The 18,682-nt window shown below is 53.6% G+C and overlaps 1 protein-coding gene across 2 annotated transcripts; it reads left to right on the top strand.

The window, feature by feature from the left end:
* Nucleotides 1–355: 355 nt before the first annotated feature.
* VPS4A (vacuolar protein sorting 4 homolog A) lies at nucleotides 356–14,660 on the top strand. 2 transcript variants are annotated; one of them, XM_055297788.2, is made up of 11 exons: nucleotides 356–647; nucleotides 5,113–5,224; nucleotides 5,337–5,484; nucleotides 8,319–8,380; nucleotides 8,486–8,605; nucleotides 9,049–9,205; nucleotides 9,795–9,943; nucleotides 10,307–10,388; nucleotides 10,673–10,892; nucleotides 12,178–12,318; nucleotides 13,831–14,660. In XM_055297788.2, the coding sequence occupies exons 1-11, from the start codon at nucleotides 627–629 to the stop codon at nucleotides 13,930–13,932; spliced, it is 1,314 nt and encodes a 437-aa protein (XP_055153763.1). In that variant the 5' UTR covers nucleotides 356–626; the 3' UTR covers nucleotides 13,933–14,660. The 2 variants fall into 2 exon arrangements, with proteins under 2 accessions (XP_055153763.1, XP_055153764.1); XM_055297789.2 differs by having other exon boundaries at nucleotides 398–647; nucleotides 8,322–8,380.
* Nucleotides 14,661–18,682: the final 4,022 nt, after the last annotated feature.

Raw genomic sequence — 18,682 nt, 5'->3', positions numbered from 1 at the left:
TTAGCGGCGTCCCACCAGTGTGGGGCACTCTCTGTTTACATTAGCTAGCTCATTTATTCCCCACAAAGGCCAGACAAGGCAGGTGCTAATTATGATCGTGCAGTATTAAACATGGAGAAACCAAAGCTCTGATAAGTTCGTTTTATTGTGAGAATAAAACTGCCCAGTGTGCGTTGTTATTTCGAGCGAGGTCAGGATTTCCGGATTCTACCCCGCTCCGCCCCTGGCCCCACCCTGAGAACGTAGGTCCCGCCAGGCCCCGCCCCGGCCTTGTCCCACCCACCGCGTCCCCGCCCCCTGTCCGTTTCGCCCTAGTCCCACCTCCTCGCCCCCAGTCCGTCCCGCCTCTCGAACCGCCCCCTGCCCTCGCCGCGGCAGGGAGCGGTGCCTGCAGTGTGGGCCGGGGCCGCTAGGGGGCAGCCGCTCGGCTCGGGCCCGACCGCTCTGGGCTGCTCTCCTCGCTTGCCCTCGGACTCGGCTCCCGCTGCGAGCGGCCGCCCTGCCCGCGCACCGCGCTCAGCGCCCACAGCTGGGCTCCCCGCGCCGGACCCAGTACCTCGGCTCCCCGGGGCCGGACCGAGGCCGCAAGCAGCGCCGCGGGGTGTGGGGCGGACCCAGGAGATGAAATGACAACGTCAACCCTCCAGGTACCTGGTGCGGCCCGGCCCGACTTCGGAGGCCGAAGGCAGCGGGGCCTGTGGGCCGCAGAACCGGGCGGCGGGCGGGTGGTCAGGTGGGCGCCTCCCAGCCCCGGCCTCGCGACCCCGCCCCGTCCGCCCCCTCGCCGCTTCCGCCCGTGTCTGTTTCCACGCGCTTGGAGCCGGGTGGCATCTCCGCCCTCAGGCCCTCCAGCCCTGCCCGGCTGGCCCAGCCCTAGGGCCGCTTCGTGTACCCCGCGCCCCGGTACCGCCGTGGGGATCAGCCTCACGCGAGCCGCACAGGCACCCTTGGGAAGCTCTGCCCGGGGTCCGGCTGGGCGCTCATACAGCGATGCTCGCTCCCTCCTCTCCTGTCCCGGGTCCTGGAAGTCCCTCGACTCCACTTCGAACAAGCCCCGGCCCTTCCCCAATCTTCGACTTCCTCTTCTCGGCCAGCGACCCTTCATTCATTCCCTAGATCCTGCAGGGTGGTGCTGGGATGGCGCCACCTGGGTGAACGACTGACCCACCCTGTAGGTGCTGTCAGTCCTGCGGGGCCAGAAGAGATCAACATGCTCAGGCCTCATCCTGGGGTTTGAATCTCAGCTCTGCCACTCACCAGCAAGTGACCTTGGGCTAGTTTTTTTTTTTTTTTTTCTTCATCTTCGGTTCTCGAGTTTCCTGGTCTGTAAAATGGGGTAATGCCCTCTAGGTTGTTGTGATGATAGCTTTAAATTGAATAATTACGGTAAAGCATTCTTGACGTATGGCTGGCACATAGTAGGTGTCCATTAAGTGACAACCAACAAAGTGCCTGGGAGAGTTAGGCAAGACTTCATGGAAAAAGGGACATCAGAGTTCCAGTAGCAGAGACCTGGAGGTGGAGGAGGGCAGAAATAGGAGCAGACATGGAGTGAGCTGGGTACCAGGTTAGGAATTAGAGTCCATAGGCAGATCCCACCATCCACCAGCAGAAGCCGCAGATCCCGTCTGCCCAGGCAGGTTTTTTATGGCCTGTGAACCAAGAATGTTTTTCAGTTTTAAACACAGCTTTATTTATTTTTTAATTTTATTTATTTAGTTTTTTGAGACGGAGTCTCTGTCGCCCAGACTGGAGTGTAGTGGTGTGATCTCGGCTCACTGCAGCCTCCGCTTCTCGGGTTCAAGCGATTCTCCTGCCTCAGCCTCCTGAGTAGCTGGGATTACAGGCACCCGCAACCATGCCTGGCTAATTTTTGTATTTTTAGTAGAGACGGGGTTTCACCGTGTTGGCCATGCTGGTCTTGAACTCCTGACCTCAGGTGATATGCCCACTTCGGCCTCCCAGAGTGCTGGGATTACAGGTATGAGCCACCGGGCCTGGCCTAAACACAGCTTTATTAAGGTATAACTTGCATGCTTATCGTATAACTCACCCGTTATATATTTTTATTTTTATTAATTTTTTTTTTTTGAGACAGTCTCATTCTGTCACCCAGGCTGGAGTGCAGTGGCACAATCTCAACTCATTGCAGCCTCTGCTTCCTGGGTTCAAGTGATTCTCCTGCCTCAGCCTCCCGAGTAGTTGGGATTACAGGCACTGCCATCATGCCCAGCTAATATTTTTTTGTATTTTTAGTAGAGACGGGTTTCACCATGTTGGCCAGGCTGGTTTCGAACTCCTGACTTCAAGTGTGATCTGCCCACCTCGGCCTCCCAAAGTGCTGGGATTACAGATATGAGCCACTGCCCAGCGCAACTCACCCATTTACAGTGTATAATTCAGTGCTTTTAGTATATTCATGGTTGTGTGACCATCACCACAATCACTTTTTAGAACATTTTCATCACCTCCAAAAGCAACCCCTCACCCCTAACACCTCTGTCTCCCAGCCCTGGGCAACCACTAATCTACTTTTTTTCTCTGTGGGTTTGCCTACAGAGAAACCCACTTTATATAAATGGAGTCATACAATAGGTGGTCCTTTGTGGCGGGCTTCTTTCATGATGACTTAACATAATGTCATAGGTTTTTACATTTTTTAAATGGCTTGAAAAAAAAGTATTTCATGACATATGAAAATCCTATGAAATTCACATTTCAAGGTCTATAAATAAAGTTTTATTGGAACACATCCCTGTTCATTTATTGATATACTGTCTACAGCCGCTTTTGTGCCACCAAGGTAGAGTTGAGTCGTTGCTACAGAGATTGGCTGGCTGGCAAATCCTAAATTATTTACCATCTGGTCCTTTACAGTAAGCGTTTGCCAGCCCCCATTAGCACTCTTTTCTTTCATCCTCATCTTTTGCCATACGTGTTACTAGAGATGCAGCGGGGCTGGCAGTTTGTCACCTTACCCTCCTGTTCTGTAAAACTGTTTCTCTCCATTGAAACTTGGACCCCCCTATGTGTGAAAAACTGTATGTGGTTGCCAGAAAAGTCCAGTGCACTCTTTTTTTTTGAGATGGACTCTCGCTCTGGCACGATCTCGGCTCTCTGCAGCCTCCGCCTCCCGGGTTCAAGCAATTCTTCTGCCTCAGCCTCCCAAGTAGCTGTGACTACAGGCACGCGTCACCACGCCCGGCTAACTTTTTGTATTTTTAATAGAGATGATTCTTCACTGTGTTAGCCAGGATGCTCTCAATCTCCTAACCTCCCATGATCCGCCCGCTTCAGTGTCCCAAAGTGCTAGGATTACAGGCATGAGCCACCGCGCCCAGCCCCAGTGCACTCTTAGGTGCATTACTAGAGTTTCCAGAATGAGGGAGAGGATGGGTCAGTGCTGCTCCTTATGGGACAAAGAACACCTTCAGTATTGTTCTAAGGATAGACCCAAGCATGAAGCTACGGAGAGTGAAAAAGTCCAAGGTACTGGGGATGTTTGTTCTGGAGAAAAGAAGCTACCAGGGAGAGGAGCACTGCCTTCCTGTCTCATCTGAAGGAATATCACACAGAAGAGGGCAGACAGGGGCAGCCTGTGCCTAAGCTCATTTCCAAGAAGGTCTGGGGCTCCCAGCCATTCATTATAGGTAGTAGAGGGGGCAGAGGCTTGAAAATAATGGCCAGCACTCACCCCTCTTCTCATCTCTTCAATCCACTGAGTTCATTTCACATCAGCCCGGCCCAGCCTCCCCCGGCCTGTTTTGTTGAACTGTCTGTGTGTGTTTCTTTCGGAGACTTCTTCCTTGGAGATGAGAGAGGGCTGAACAAATGCCCCGGCCCTGCCAAGAGCCGGTCAGGAGGTTTATTGTTTGCTGTGCCTGGAACTGTGGGTCTGTGGTGGGATTGTCTGCCTGGTAACTGGTCCGGGATCTGAGGAGGAGAATTCTGGTCATGCTTCCTGCAGGCGTTGGTGAAGCTGTGGTTTTTAAAACCAGGTTTTAAAACCATGTAGGTGCTTTATTGGCTGGTCGCGGTGGCTCATGCCTGTAATCCCAGCACTTTGGAAGCTGAGGCGGGTGGATCACTTGAGGTCAGGAGTTCGAAACCAGCCTGGCCAACATGGTGAAACTCTGTCTCTACTAAAAATACAAAAATTAGTCCGATGTGATGGTGGGCACCTGTAATCCCACCTACTGGGGAGGCTGAGGCAGGAGAATCACTTGAACCCAGGAGGTGGAGGCTGCAGTGAGCCGAGATCACACCACTGCACTCTGGCCTAGATGACAGAGTAAGACTCTGTCTCAAAAAATAATAATAATAAATAAAACCACGTAGGTGCTTTCAGTTCAGCCTAGGGCACTGGCCTACAGGATTTATGAGATTCCCAAAAACACTCACTCTACAGAGCTCTTAGAAGGTTCCAGAGGGACATAGTTCCCTTCTGTTGGCAGCACGGAGCAAGCAAGTACTTTTCTTACTGGAGCTACTGCTATGTGGAGCCTTGTGTGTAAGCGTCCCTTCCCGGGGTGTCACTTTAGACAGCGAAGGAAACTATCTTCTCTCTGCAGCCTGGAGAAGCAAGCTGCGTGGAGCCAGTAGGAGGAGGAGAGAGGGCTTTCAGTGTATCCTGTACAAACTTGCAGTCTGGGCAGGACTTTCCTTCTGGCTGGCTCTTCTCTGGCCAAGGCCGGGTGCAGTTTCTGGCCTCCTTGCTAAACAAACCAGCAGCCACTTGCTCCCGCATGTCCCTTCTGCCAGGCTCTCAGCTCGGGTCTGTTTCTCTTTCCCTTGAGGCAGCAGAATAGAAGGTTCCGTGAACTCGCCCCTTGAGCCCTGACCTGAGATATTAGGTCAGGTTTCCACTTGCTGAAATCCAGAGCGTGGCTTTTAACCGTCTGAACTTATTGTGAAGACGGCCGGCTGGTTTTTAAAGCCTCCTTTGAAGGCCTTTCTAGCCGATGTTGAAAAAGTAGGCCAATGAAACGGCCCGCAAGCAATAAATCCACAGGCCCAGCGGCATCCCTCATCATGTTTCATCCCCATGCCTGTGACCCCAGGGACTTTCCACGTCTCCGAGGAAGCACTGAGCCATTTGCTTTGCCTTTCCAGAAAGCCATTGATCTGGTGACGAAAGCCACAGAAGAGGACAAAGCCAAGAACTACGAGGAGGCGCTGCGGCTGTACCAGCATGCGGTGGAGTACTTCCTCCATGCCATCAAGTGTGAGTCACGTGCGCGGGGTCCTCAGGCTGCCGCACTCCAGAGGGGAGGGGAGGGGAGGGGAGGGGGTGGCGCATAAGCCTCACAGGGACCCCTCTGTGTTCCCTTTCACAGATGAGGCCCACAGCGACAAGGCCAAGGAGAGCATTCGAGCCAAATGCGTGCAGTACCTAGACCGGGCTGAGAAGCTGAAGGATTATTTACGAAGCAAAGAGAAACACGGCAAGAAGCCAGTCAAAGAGAACCAGAGTGAGGGCAAGGGGTGAGTGTCTGCGGTGTCTGCCCAGGCGCCTGCGCCCTCCTCACGGCTCCCCATCATTCCTGGTGCTCATGCTGCCTTGGACTTCCCTGTGGGAATGGTCCTTGTAGTGCAGGGATGACAGTGCCAGCAGCTCCTTTCAGGGAGCATGGCCTGGAGCCCTTCGGTGTTCTCCTTCTCATTGGATCTGACCCACAAGCCATGGGGAGACGGGGAGCTTGGTGCCGATCGTAGAGCCGCTCAGGACAGGACCCCAGCTTTGTCGCCTCCCAGCCTAGTGCCAGGACCCCGTGTGCCTACCATCTCCACATCTTGGAAGGGGGGAGGTCGTGGAACTCCCCTCCGAGCGTTGCCGCAGGGAGCAGTGAGATGACGTGGGCAGTGCCCTTGGAGCTTGGCACACGAGAGCACGCAGAGTGCCAGCTGCTGTGACTGTCAAAGAGTCACCTGCCTCCAACAGGTGGGACGGCCTGCTTGGGTTAGGAGCCCTGCCGAGGTGGCACAGGGTGGAGCCTGGACCCCCAATGCAGGGTGGGTGGCCCTGATTCCCCACCCAGGGTCCACTCCACAGCCTCTCACCCCAGGTCCCGGGTTCGCCCACCACGGTGATCCTAGTCATGTGAACACAAATGCTGGTGGTATCTCAGAGGCGTGGGAGGGGAAGTAAGGGGGTCCCCCAGGCAGGAGAGGGGTGGGTGGTGTCAGCTGCCTCACCAGAGGTGAGGCCTCCTCCTGGATGGAGGGTCCACACTGGGTTCTCATCCGCAGAGGGAGAGGTCTGGCGAGGCAGGGGTGGAGGCCAGAGATCTCCAAGAAGGATTAAAGTTTTGAGGATGACAAATTCCATCCAGGGAGGAAGGAGCCCTGGGTGACAGCAGTGGCTGCGTTCTCCCCAGGAGTTCCCTTTTGATTTCGGTTTTGCCTTCTCCTCTGTCCTTTGGCAGTGGCTGCTTTGGAGTCAGGGGCACATGCTGTCCCTAAGTCTCTACAAAAAGCTTCTGGTGCGGGGTGCGGTGGCTCACACCTGTCATTCCAGCACTTTGGGAGGCCGAGGTGGGCAGATCACTTGAGGTCAGGATTTCAAAACCAGCCTGGCCAACATGGTGAATCCTGTCTCTATTTAAATACAAAAAAATAGGCCGGGCGCGGTAGCTCATGCCTGTAATCCCAGCACTTTGGAAGGCCGAGGCGGGTGGATCACGAGGTCAGGAGATCGAGACCATCCTGGCTAACACTGTGAAACCCCATCTCTACTAAAAATACAAAATATTAGCCAGGCATGGTGGCGGGCACCTGTAGTCCCAGCTACTCGGGAGGCTGAGGCAGGATAATGGCGTGAACCCGGGGGGCGGAGCTTGCAGTGAGCCGAGATCGAGCCACTGCACTCCAGCCTGGGCGACAGAGTGAGACTCCGACTTTTTTTTTTTTGAGACGGAGTCTCGCTGTCTCCCAGGCTGGAGTGCAGTGGCGTGATCTCGGCTCACTGCAAGCTCCGCCCCCCGGGTTCACGCCATTCTCCTGCCTCAGCCTCCCGAGTAGCTGGGACTACAGGCGCCCACCACCACGCCCAGCTAATTTTTTTTGTATTTTTAGTAGAGATGGGGTTTCACCATGTTCTCCAGGATGGTCTTGATCTCCTGACCTCGTGATCCGCCCGCCTCGGCCTCCCAAAGTGCTGGGAATACAGGCGTGAGCCACCATGCCCGGCCGACTCCATCTTAAAAAAAGAAAAAAAAAAAAAATTACCCAAGCATTGTGGCATGTGCCTGTAATCCCAGCTACTCGGGAGGCCGAGGCCAGAGAATTACTTGAACCCGGGAGGCGGAGGTTCCAGTGAGCTGAGATTGAGATTGTGTCATCGCACTCCAGCCTGGGCAACAAAGCAACACTCCATCTCAAAAAAAAAAAAGGCTTCTGGCAGCTACGTTGCTTGACTGTCTGCTCTTTTTTTTTTTCCCCCCCAGACAGGGCTTCACTGTCTCCCAGGCTGGAGTGCAGTGGTGCGATCTTGGTTAACTGCAACCTCTGCCTCCCAAGTAGCTGGCACCATAGGTGCGTGCCACCATGCCTGGCTAATTTTGTGTTTTTTGTAAAGACAGGATCTTGCTGTTTCCCAGGCTGGTCTCAAACTCCTGGGCTCAAGCAATCCTCCCGCCTCAGCCTCCCAGAGTGCTGGGATTACAGGGGTGAGCCACTGCACCTGGCCTGGGCTGCTCTTTAGGTCCAGCTGAAGCACATTTCCCTTACGGTCTTCAGGAGAAGGCCGACCCGGATTCCCATCCCCTCCACGAAGAAACAGGGCGGGTTATAGGAGTGTTTGCTGGGGGGGTCCTGAGGTGAGCTGCTGAGAGCATCCACCCAAATGTCACTGAAGTACTTGCTTGTGGGTCACACGGCACTGTTTTTCTTTTTTTTTTTTTTTTTTTTTGAGACGGAGTCTTGCTCTGTCACCCAGGCTGGAGTGCAGTGGCGCGATCTTGGCTCACTGCAAGCTCCGCCTCCCGGGTTCACGCCATTCTCCTGCCTCAGCCTCTCCGAGTAGCTGGGACTACAGGCGCCCGCCACCACGCCCGGCTAATTTTTTTTGTATTTTTGGTAGAGACGGGGTTTCACCGTGGTCTCGATCTCCTGACCTCGTGATCCGCCCGCCTCGGCCTCGGCCTCCCAAAGTGCTGGGATTACAAGCGTGAGCCACCGCGCCCGGCCACACGGCACTGTTAAGCCAGGAAGGCTTCGTTCCTTAACCAGCGTGCAGGCAGCAGAACCTGGACTTGCTGGGAACACCTCTGTGCTCCAGGCTGAAGGGCCAGCTTGTGACTTTCCGTCTCCTTTCCCAGCAGTGACAGTGACAGTGAAGGGGATAATCCGGAGAAAAAGAAACTGCAAGAACAGCTGATGGGTAAGTGGCTCGCGGCCCTGTGGCAGCGGCAGGGGATGCGAGTGGGTCTGCTGCTGGGTTGGCTCATGCCCCTTGGCCGGGTCCGGGCTGGCCTCCCTCTTGCAGGTGCCGTTGTGATGGAGAAGCCCAACATACGGTGGAACGACGTGGCCGGGCTGGAGGGGGCCAAGGAGGCCCTCAAAGAAGCTGTCATTTTGCCAATCAAATTCCCACACTTGTTCACAGGTGAGAGTTGAGCCATTTCAAGCCCCAGTGTAAAAATTCCAGGCTTCCGCAGGGCTGCCACTCCGAGGCACCTGGGAGTCAGTGGCGACTCAGCTCCCATGGCCTGCAGAGGGCCAGGCCTGGCTGCTCGCTGGTGTCCACGACACTGCTGTGGCTGGAGCTATGAGATGACGATTACCTCACAGGGTGGGCAGGATCAGGAAGCAGTGCCAGCCGGTGTCACTGTGCAAGGTCATGGGGTCACAGCAGGGGCACTGTGCAAGGTATTGGGGTCATAGCACAGGGCACAGCAGGGAATGTAGCTTCTATCACTCGTTTGCTGGTAGAGTCCGTTGTTTCACAGAATGCCCTCTCTTGCTGTATGTATGGGACTCGAGACCCTCTTCTTTTCCTATTCCTTTCCCTAGTCAGGAGGCCTCACTTCTGTGGATTCTCTGTTGCAGGCAAGCGCACCCCCTGGCGGGGGATTCTGCTGTTCGGACCCCCTGGCACAGGCAAATCCTACCTGGCCAAAGCCGTGGCAACAGAGGCCAACAACTCCACCTTCTTCTCTGTGTCCTCCTCAGATCTGATGTCCAAGTGGCTGGGGGAGAGTGAAAAGTAAGTCGGCCACCAGGCCATGCTCTGCCAGCAACCCCGGCACTGCTAGTGACCCAGCAGCCCACCCTGTAGAATCACCTCCCGGAGGAGCGGTTTGCTTTTCAGGGAGGGTACCCAAGAGCAGTGTGTCGCTAGCTTATTGGCTGAGACACTGTCCCAACAAAGACAAGTGAAGGTGGAAGGGACCTGGGAGAGGTGAAGTGCTCTAGAAGAGAAGGGAAAGGAAGTGATATTTTTGGGGTCTGGGTAGTGGTCCCTGTTGGGGCAATGTGTGAGGGACATGGTTCCCCACAGACTCCTGTTTTGCATATGATGAGACAGGCTCGGAAGAAGGGGACTGACGTGTCCCAAGTGCAGAGCTAGCGCATGGGGCTCCTGGGATTGAGGCTCTGCGTTTGGGGCTGACACCAAGGTGTGCTCCTCCTCTTGGTGCAGTGTGGCCCGAGGGCTCCTCACCATGTTTTGCGCAATCCCAGCATGACCGTGGCCTGTGCCTCCCTGTGGGAAGGGTGAGAAGAGGGAAGTGCCAGGAGCCCAGGCGGGCACGGACGTGAACGTCTTGTCCTCACCCCCTTTCACACCTTCACAGGCTGGTCAAGAACCTGTTTGAGCTGGCCAGGCAGCACAAGCCTTCCATCATCTTCATCGACGAGGTGGATTCCCTCTGCGGGTCCCGAAATGAAAATGAGAGTGAGGCTGCCCGGAGGATCAAAACGGAGTTCTTGGTCCAGATGCAGGGTGTGTGCCTGGCCCAGGGCCTCCTTGGTTCTTGTTGCACCTAAAGCCAACCCTGGGCTTTATTCTGAGCTGCGGCTGGATTTGGTTGTCCTCAGGCCACAAGTGGACCTCAATTCCCAAGAGGTGCCTGAGGCCTCTGCCTCGCGGGCCACTCCACCTCTTCCATGGCAGGCAGTGCCATAGGTCTCACCTGGCACAGCCAGACCAAGACGTGGTTTAATCTCACTTGGGACCCTGCCAGTGGTGGGTGGCATAGGGATGCCTTCAATTGCTGACACACAAAGCCCCCGGGGTCTGTCCCCAGGTTTCAACTAACCCGTGCAGGTGTCCAGAGTCTGGATCTTTGTCTTCCTTTCTCCACAGGGGTGGGGAATAACAATGATGGGACTCTGGTTCTTGGAGCCACAAACATCCCATGGGTGTTGGATTCGGCCATCAGGAGGAGGTGAGTCTTCCCCAGGAGCCAGGGCTGGAGGCTTCCTCCCGCCACGGTCATGGTCTGCCTGCTGCTGGCAGCCTGGGTGCGGCCTGGCCCTGGCCCCTTTTCCTTGGAGTCTTCCCGTCTGCCTGCCAAGCAGAGCCCTTTGTGAGGCTGGCTTGTTGAGGATGTGCCGCCAGCATCACTGGCCCATGAAGTGCGTCCATTTCACTCAAATCTTTGTGCCTTCCCTTCCGTGAATACCATTCCATCATCAGCTGTCAACTCCTGCCGTGTGCTGGGCCCTCTAGGTTTGAAAAGCGCATTTATATCCCCCTGCCGGAGGAAGCTGCCCGCGCCCAGATGTTCCGGTTGCATCTCGGGAGCACTCCCCACAACCTCACGGATGCAAACATCCACGAGCTGGCCCGGAAGACGGAAGGCTACTCGGGCGCAGACATCAGCATCATCGTGCGGGACTCCCTCATGCAGCCCGTGAGGAAGGTGCAGTCGGCCACACACTTCAAAAAGGTGAGTGCCTGCGGCCACTGCTGAGAAAATCTCATAATATGAGCGGGATGTTCATTTTTTTTCCCCAGCTCCTGGTCCTGCTCGCCAGCTGCTCAGGTGACACAGTCTCTGAGGCCTCCTGGAGAGCTGAGGGCCAGTGCCATGGGGGCTGCACCCACTGTCCCCTCCCTGCAGCTCTTCTGGAGTGTGGCCATCTCAGGGTGTGTGAAAGCAGAGGACAGGGCCACTTTACCGTCTTAACCCTGCTGCGGCCTCCTCCGTCAGCACTGTGTGCTCTTGTGCGGGGTGGACACCAAATCATCAGTGTTTGGAAAGTGTTGGATATAAAATGACCAGGAAGACCTGTCTATTCATTCAGCAGATCTCTGCTGAGTGTTTGCTGTGGGTCCTCCTGTGTGCCTGGCACTGTCCTAAGTGCTGGGAAGATATGAGTGACCAACAGACAAAAACCCTAGACCCTCTGTTCTTGGGGGGGAGACAATCAACAGTGAATTTCTCAGAGGAGGATGGGGATGGAGCAGGGTTAGGAGAGAGGTGTCTCAGGCATGGAGGGAAGGGCAGATGGCACTGGGGTGATACCTGAGACAGGAGGTGAAGGGGTGAAGGAATGAGCCTTGTGGACACTGGGGGAATGTTTTGCCAAGGCAGCGGACTTCAGTTGGAAAACCACTTTGTATTAATCCATTTTCATGCTGCTGATAAAGACATACCCGAGACTGGGAAGAAAAAGAGGTTTAATTGGCCTCACAGTTCCACATGGCTGGGGAGGCCTCGAGAATCATGGTGGGAGACCAAGGGCACTTCTTACATGCTGGCGGCAAGAGAAAATGAAGAAGCAAAAGTGGAAACCCCTGATAAACCCATCAGATCTCGTGAGACTTCACTATCACGAGAATAGCACGGGAAAGACCAGCCCCCATGACTCAGTTACCCCCTCCCCGGGTCCCTCCCACAACTTGTGGGAATTCTGGGAGATACAGTTCAAGTTGAAATGTGGGTGGGGGCACAACCAAACCATATCACACGTTTAATGTCACTGTATTCCTGGTGAGACGTGACAGTATTAATGAGGAAGACATCAAGGCATCCGGGCTACAGATTGCCAGAATCGCATGCAAATCATGAGTCGCTCAGACCACCCAGCCCGAGTTCTGAAGGAGCCCGTCCTCCTCAGATGCTAGGGACCCAGAGAGCATTCTCTTTGGGACTTCCTTAAGAGACCCAGGGGGTCCAGCCCCTCTGACACTGAGGGGCAGCTGCTCCAGTCAGATCCATTTGGTTTCAGGTCTGTGGCCCCTCTCGCACCAACCCCAGCATGATGATTGATGACCTCCTGACTCCATGCTCACCAGGGGACCCAGGAGCCATGGAGATGACTTGGATGGATGTCCCTGGGGACAAACTCTTAGAGCCTGTGGTTTGCATGGTAAGTGACTGGCAGGGGAGGGAAGAGGGCTGCACAGAGCCCAGAAAATTGGGGGCATGGGTCCAGAATAAAGAGAGTCTTCTCCAGGCCGGGCATGGTAGCTCATGCCTGTAATCCCAGCACTTTGGGAGGCCAAGGTGGGCGGATCACAAGGTCAGGAGTTCAAGACCAGCCTAGCTAATATGGAGAAACCCCGTCTCTACTAAAAATACAAAAATTAGCCGGGCGTGGTGGTGTGCACTTGTAGTCCCAGCTACTCGGTAGGCTGAGGCAGAAGAGTCTCTTGAAGCTGGGAGGCAGAGGTTGCAGTGAGCAGAGATTGGGCCACTGCACTCCAGCCTGGGTGACAGAGCGAGACTGTCTCAAAAATAAAAAATAGTCTTCTTCTATGTCCTGGGCTGTTGAGAATGGCCTTTGTAGCTCAGGGAAGCTGGCATTACACTCATTGGGGGCCCAGGATGCAGGTGGCAGCATTAGCATTTTGTACATCTAGAGAAAGGCTGGATGCAGTGATGGCTCACTACAGCCTCGACCTCACACAATCCTCCCACCTCAGCCTCCTGAGTAGCAACAGCCACACACCATCATGCCCAGCTAATTTTTCCTTTTTCCTTTTTTTTTTCTTTTTTTTTTAGAAACAGGGCCTCGCCTGTTGCCCAGGCCAGTCTCAAACTGCTGGGCTCAAGTGATCCTCTCAACATGGCCTCCCAAAGTGCTAGGATTACAAGCATGAGCCACCACACCTAGCCTGCATTTTATATTCTTTAGCAAGTAAAGTCAGGTCCAGATAATACATCAATCCATGGGTTTGGCTTTGTGGTGCAGTGAGGCAGTGAATGTGTCAAGACGGCTTACTGTGATGTAGTTGCAAAGGCAGCCCCTCATCTGCATAGCCTGGCCTTCTCATTAAGGCCTGTGCCATCCTGGCAAGTGTCTGCCCTTATGGTTGGTGTTAGGGGTATGCAGTTAAGAAAGCTACTGGCCGGGCGTGGTGGCTCACACCTATAATCTCAGCACTTTGGGAGTCCGAGGTGGGCAGATCACCTGAGGTCAGGAGTTTAAGAGCAGCCTGGCCAACACAGTGAAACCCCGTCTCTACTAAAAATACAAAAATCAGCCATGTGTGGTGGCACATGCCTGTAGTCCCAGCTACTTGGGAGGCTGAGGCACGAGAATCACTTGAACCGAGGAGGTGGAGGTTGCAGTGAGCCAAGATCGTGCCACTGCACCCCAGCCTGGGCAACAGTGAGACTCCGTCTCAAAAAAAAAGGCAAGCAAGTTCCTAAGGGGAGTTAGGAGATGATGGAGCTTAGATTCTGAGACCAGGAGGAGGCCCATCTGAGCTGCCTCGAGAGGGAAGAGGGTCCCTGCCATAGGCAGATTCAAGCGGGCCTCTGGGGTGGCCTTGAAGGCAGACCTCTTCCCACCCTCAACTGTGCCTGTTGTGTGCTGAGGGGAGGTTGGGGACCTGGAGCCTGGCTCCTGCTCAGGCACATACTCTTGCCTTCACAGTCAGACATGCTGCGGTCTCTGGCCACCACCCGGCCCACGGTGAACGCAGACGACCTCCTGAAAGTGAAGAAATTCTCAGAGGACTTTGGGCAAGAGAGTTAAAAGCTCCTTCACTTGGGCAATGGTGAAGGTGGGAGGTTGACTGGGGCAAATCCAGGCACTCCCCATGTCAACAGCCCGACAGGGCTCCAGGGCTTGTCCCAAAGTCAATACAGAGTCCCCTCTGCTGTCTGGCCGCCTGCCAGGGAGCCAGAAGGAAGGGCCTTGCAGCCACAGAGACACTCTGCTGCCCTGGTGCACACCGTGGACACGGGCTCTTCCTTCCTCCTCCTCTCCTGGATGCTCATCAGCTCCTTCTGCCCCCCCCTTTTTTCCATCTTTTGTTCCCCTAAATTAATGCTGCTTGGATTTTCATCTTGTTTATAAAGATAAAATCACCTGGAAGCGTCAAGGAGTGGGGTAGGGGGAGCAGCCATGCTGCCAGGTCACCCAGACCTCCAGACAGCCGGCTAGCCCCCCTGCCCACTCCTTTTACGCCCAAGTTTTGCTCCTTGAGAGCAGATTGGCTGATGCCCCTGCAACCCCAGCCCAAGCTCTGCCTCAAAGACCGAGTGACATAAGCCATTCCCACCCTCCTAGGTTCGCATCCAGGGCCGTGTCTTCCTTGGGGAAGAAGATGGTGTCATTTAGATCAGGGGAAGGCAGTCAGGCGGGTGTTCACCACTGCCTTTTCTTCCTCTGAGTGTGAGAACACTGAACCCAGCCACTGCCCCTTGGTCCCTGTCCTGGAAATGGTCTAATAAATCCTTTTCCCTTCTTGAGCTACCCAAGTGATCTCACCTTTGACTCTTAACTGAGACTCTGAAGGGCCACCCTTGCTTCCAATTAAAAGACGCTCTGGTTTTCTGTCTCTTTTCTAAAGCAGAGCAGGAAACAGGAACGCTGCAGTTCTTAGGCCTGTTCTCCAGTCAGGTGTGCAAGGCCTCCTCCCCTTAAGGCCTCAGAAGTTTGGCTGGGGGTGTTTGTGGGATCCAGACAGTTCTTGCCGTTCAGCCTGCAGATCAGAGACTGCAAAGTGGGAGCCCTGCGTACCAGACCCGTCCTGCAGCTGTGGTTTGGTCTGCGGCTAACATTTAAAAGTCTAGAGTTGACATAAAAATTCAGAATTCTGACTTCTAGAAGATTAAATTAGGTAATGTTGGGCCTTCGTCCTCATGGGGCAGCCTGTCAGCAGCCACTAAGTAGAGCCTGCTCTGTGCGGAAGGGGTCCCCCATTCCCAGTCATCTATGTTGCCTGCCCAGATAGCCCTGTGGCCATTTCAGTTTGTGACCCCCAACAGACCAAGGGCCCAGAGCTGGCAGCCCTGGACACACGTCCAGCAGGCAGTGAAGCTGCAGAGGCTGTCCCACATTTACCCCATGCATATGAACAGACCAAAGTCAAAGCACAGTCACACAGAAAGACCTGGCCTAGTAAATGAAGCTTGTAGCCTGCAAAGGGCTTTGTTCCAACCTTCCCTCTCCAAAACTCAGTACTGCTCCTCTACCTTTCAAACCTGGTTGGGCCAGAACTGATTACATGGCCAACTCTTGGCTCACACTGGCCTTGCACTGGGCCATTTCTTTGCTCTGGTTCGGAGCCTCTGCAGAAGTGAGCTAACTTTGGATCAGCAGCTCCAAGACTTGGCTCCAGCGCTGGCGGGTTACCCCTCAACCATAGCAGCTGGGATCTTTGTGGCTTGGGGTTGCTTGTGTAAGTTCTTGGTTATGTGCCCTCAGCCACCAGGATATGAACCGTGTCTGCAGAGCTTCACTTTAGTGAGCTTACAAGTTTTAAAATTTTTACTTCTAGTTACACTTACTTGAATCACAACGTTGTTTCCTCATTCCTACTGCTTAAACATCTTGACAAGTCCTAGGGGTTAACAAAGGTTAGCACGGCTATGCTCCATCCCTGTGCTCTAGTTAGAGCGTGAAGACACCTGACTTTCCAGTTGTCTCTCTCCATGACCAGCAACAGGAACCACTGATGCTGAACCCTGGACAGTGGCCTCAGACTCTAGCTGCCAGCACACAACCTGCCATCATCAATGTTAAACATGCTGACATGTGCAGAGGAGTTTCCTCCCTGAAATGCTCTGAAATTCACTTCTCTGCCTGGGGATTCTGTTATAAACCTTCTGCCTACATTGGCTTTCACTGTGGAAGTTGATTTCTAAAACTTTGATTAGCGGCCGGGCGCGGTGGCTCACGCTTGTAATCCCAGCACTTTGGGAGGCCGAGGCGGGCGGATCACGAGGTCAGGAGATCGAGACCACAGTGAAACCCTGTCTCTACTAAAAATACAAAAAATTAGCCGGGCGTGGTGGCGGGCACCTGTAGTCCCAGCTACTCGGAGAGGCTGAGGCAGGAGAATGGCGTGAACCCGGGAGGCGGAGCTTGCAGTGAGCCGAGATTGCGCCACTGCACTCCAGCCTGGGTGACACAGCGAGACTCTGTCTCAAAAAAAAAAAAAAAAAAATAAAACAACAAAAAAAAACTTTGATTAGCTCACAATGTTGACATGTATATGCGTTTTTTGTGAGTGCTTCCTGCTTGAAGTGGGAGAGATTTTATTAGAAATGCAATAAAATTTGCATTTTATTGCTACCGGTGCCCACCACAAAAGCGTTAACCTCAGAAGACTATAAGCAGCATCAAAATATCGCCATAGCACCCTGCAAGGGCTTATGAACATTGCCCAAATGAAAGTAGTCTCAACTGAATTCTAATTTTCTTAAAGACCCATGTTTTCAGCATCAATGAGCTTTCTATAAATCTCTCCATTGGCTACGTCTCTGACCTTGCACCAGTACCTGGTTGGGATTCTTTTTTTTTTTTTTTTTTTTTGAGACGGAGCCTTGCTGTGTGGCCCAGGCTGGAGTACAGTGGCAAGATATCAGCCCACTGCAACCTCTGCCTCCCAGGTTTGAGCGATTCTCCCGCCTCAGCCTCCCAAGTAGCTGGGATTACAGGCGCCTACCACCACGCCCAGCTAATTTTTGTATTTTTAGTAGAAACAGGGTTTCGCCATGTTGGCCAGGCTGGTCTTGAACTCTTGACCTCAGGTGATCTGCCTGCCTTGACCTCCCAAAGTGCTAGGATTACAGGCATAAACCACCAAGTCTGGCCAGGATTCCTTTTCAAAGTCTGGCTGCGCCTAGAGCCATTCTGCTTCTGCTTGGCCTCATGGGGCCTCAGAGAAAGCCACAGAGGAGGACGGGTCTTTGCTGCGTTCATTTAACTGCCATTTAAAACACTTTTTCCTCTAGACAGCTTACTGGACTTCCTATTACTTGTATAGTTTGATTTTCAGGACTCTGTTTAGCAAGAATACCTACTTTACAGAACTCAGCATAAAAATGAGTTGAAACAATTTAACTAAAACTGGAGTTTGCCTGGGTACTGTGGCTCACAACTGTGATCCCAGCACTTTGGGAGGCCGAGGCAGGAGGATTGCCTGAGACCAGGAATTTGAGACCAGCCTGGGCAACACAGTTAAGACCCCCATCTCTATCTTAAAAAAATAATAAGGCCGGGTGGGGTGGCTCACGCTTGTAATCCCGGCACTTTGGGAGGCCGAGGCGGGCGGATCACGAGGTCAGGAGATCGAGACCACGGTGAAACCCCGTCTCTACTAAAAATACAAAAAAATTAGCCGGGCATGGTGGTGGGCGCCTGTAGTCCCAGCTACTCGGAGAGGCTGAGGCAGGAGAATGGCTTGAATCCGGGAGGCGGAGCTTGCAGTGAGCTGAGATTGCGCCACTGCACTCCAGCCTGGGCGACAGAGCAAGACTCCGTCTCAAAAAAAAAAATTATAATAATAATAAAAGAATAAAACAAGTTCCTTCACCTCTTGACAAAGCTGACACTTTTTTTTTTGAGACGGAAAAAAAGAAAACTCTGGCCAGGCACGGTGGCTCACGCCTGTAATCCTAGCACTTTGGGAGGCCGAGGCAGGCAGATCACAAGGTCAGGAGATCGAGACCATCCTGGCTAACACGGTGAAATCCCGTCTCTACTAAAAATACAAAAACAAAAATTAGCCAGGTGTGGTGGTGGGCACCTGTAGTCCCAGCTACTCGGGAGGCTGAGGCAGGAGAATGGTGTGAACCCGGGAGGCAGAGTTTGCAGTGAGCCGAGATGGCGCCACTGCACTCCAGCCTGGGCAACAGAGCAAGACTCCGTCTCAAAAAAAAAAAAAAAAAAAAAAAAAGAAAAACTCTACAGCCAGAATCGTACTTTTGAGTCTTGCTCTGTCACCCAGGCTGGATGGAATGCAGTGGCGTGATCTCGGCTCACTGCAACCTCTGCCTCCTGGGTTCAAGCAATTCTCTGCCTTAGCTTCACGAGTAGCTGGGATTACAGGCACTCACTACCACGCCCAGCTAATTTTTGTATTTTTAGTAGAGACAGGGTTTCACCATCTTGGCCAGGCTGGTCTTGAACTCCTGACCTCGTGATCCACCCACCCCGCCCTCCCAAAGTGCTGGGATTACAGGCGTGAGCCACTCCACCTGGCCACTTTCTTAAATCTACACATTGGTTGGTGTGATGTTAATTCTATTTTTACAAAATAAGTGTATAACCAGGAAGTACTAGTCCTGCTTTCTGTGTCTGTCCCAATTGTTAACAGGAAAGGGCTCAGTGCACTTCTCAATTGTCACCCCTGCCCCCAGCCCTGATCCATGGCCTCTACCCCAAGAATGAGCCAAGAACCAGCTGCTCTAGGGATCTCAGCAGCAAAATCCTACCCAAGGCTGTTAAAATGTGTGGGCACTCATTTACACTCGTGCTGTCATGAAACACATCC

This window comes from Symphalangus syndactylus, chromosome 11 (assembly GCF_028878055.3).
Source record: "Symphalangus syndactylus isolate Jambi chromosome 11, NHGRI_mSymSyn1-v2.1_pri, whole genome shotgun sequence".
Classification (NCBI taxonomy): Eukaryota; Metazoa; Chordata; class Mammalia; order Primates; family Hylobatidae; genus Symphalangus; species Symphalangus syndactylus.
Note: the sequence above shows the minus strand (reverse complement) of the source record. Positions and strands in the feature narration are given on the sequence as shown.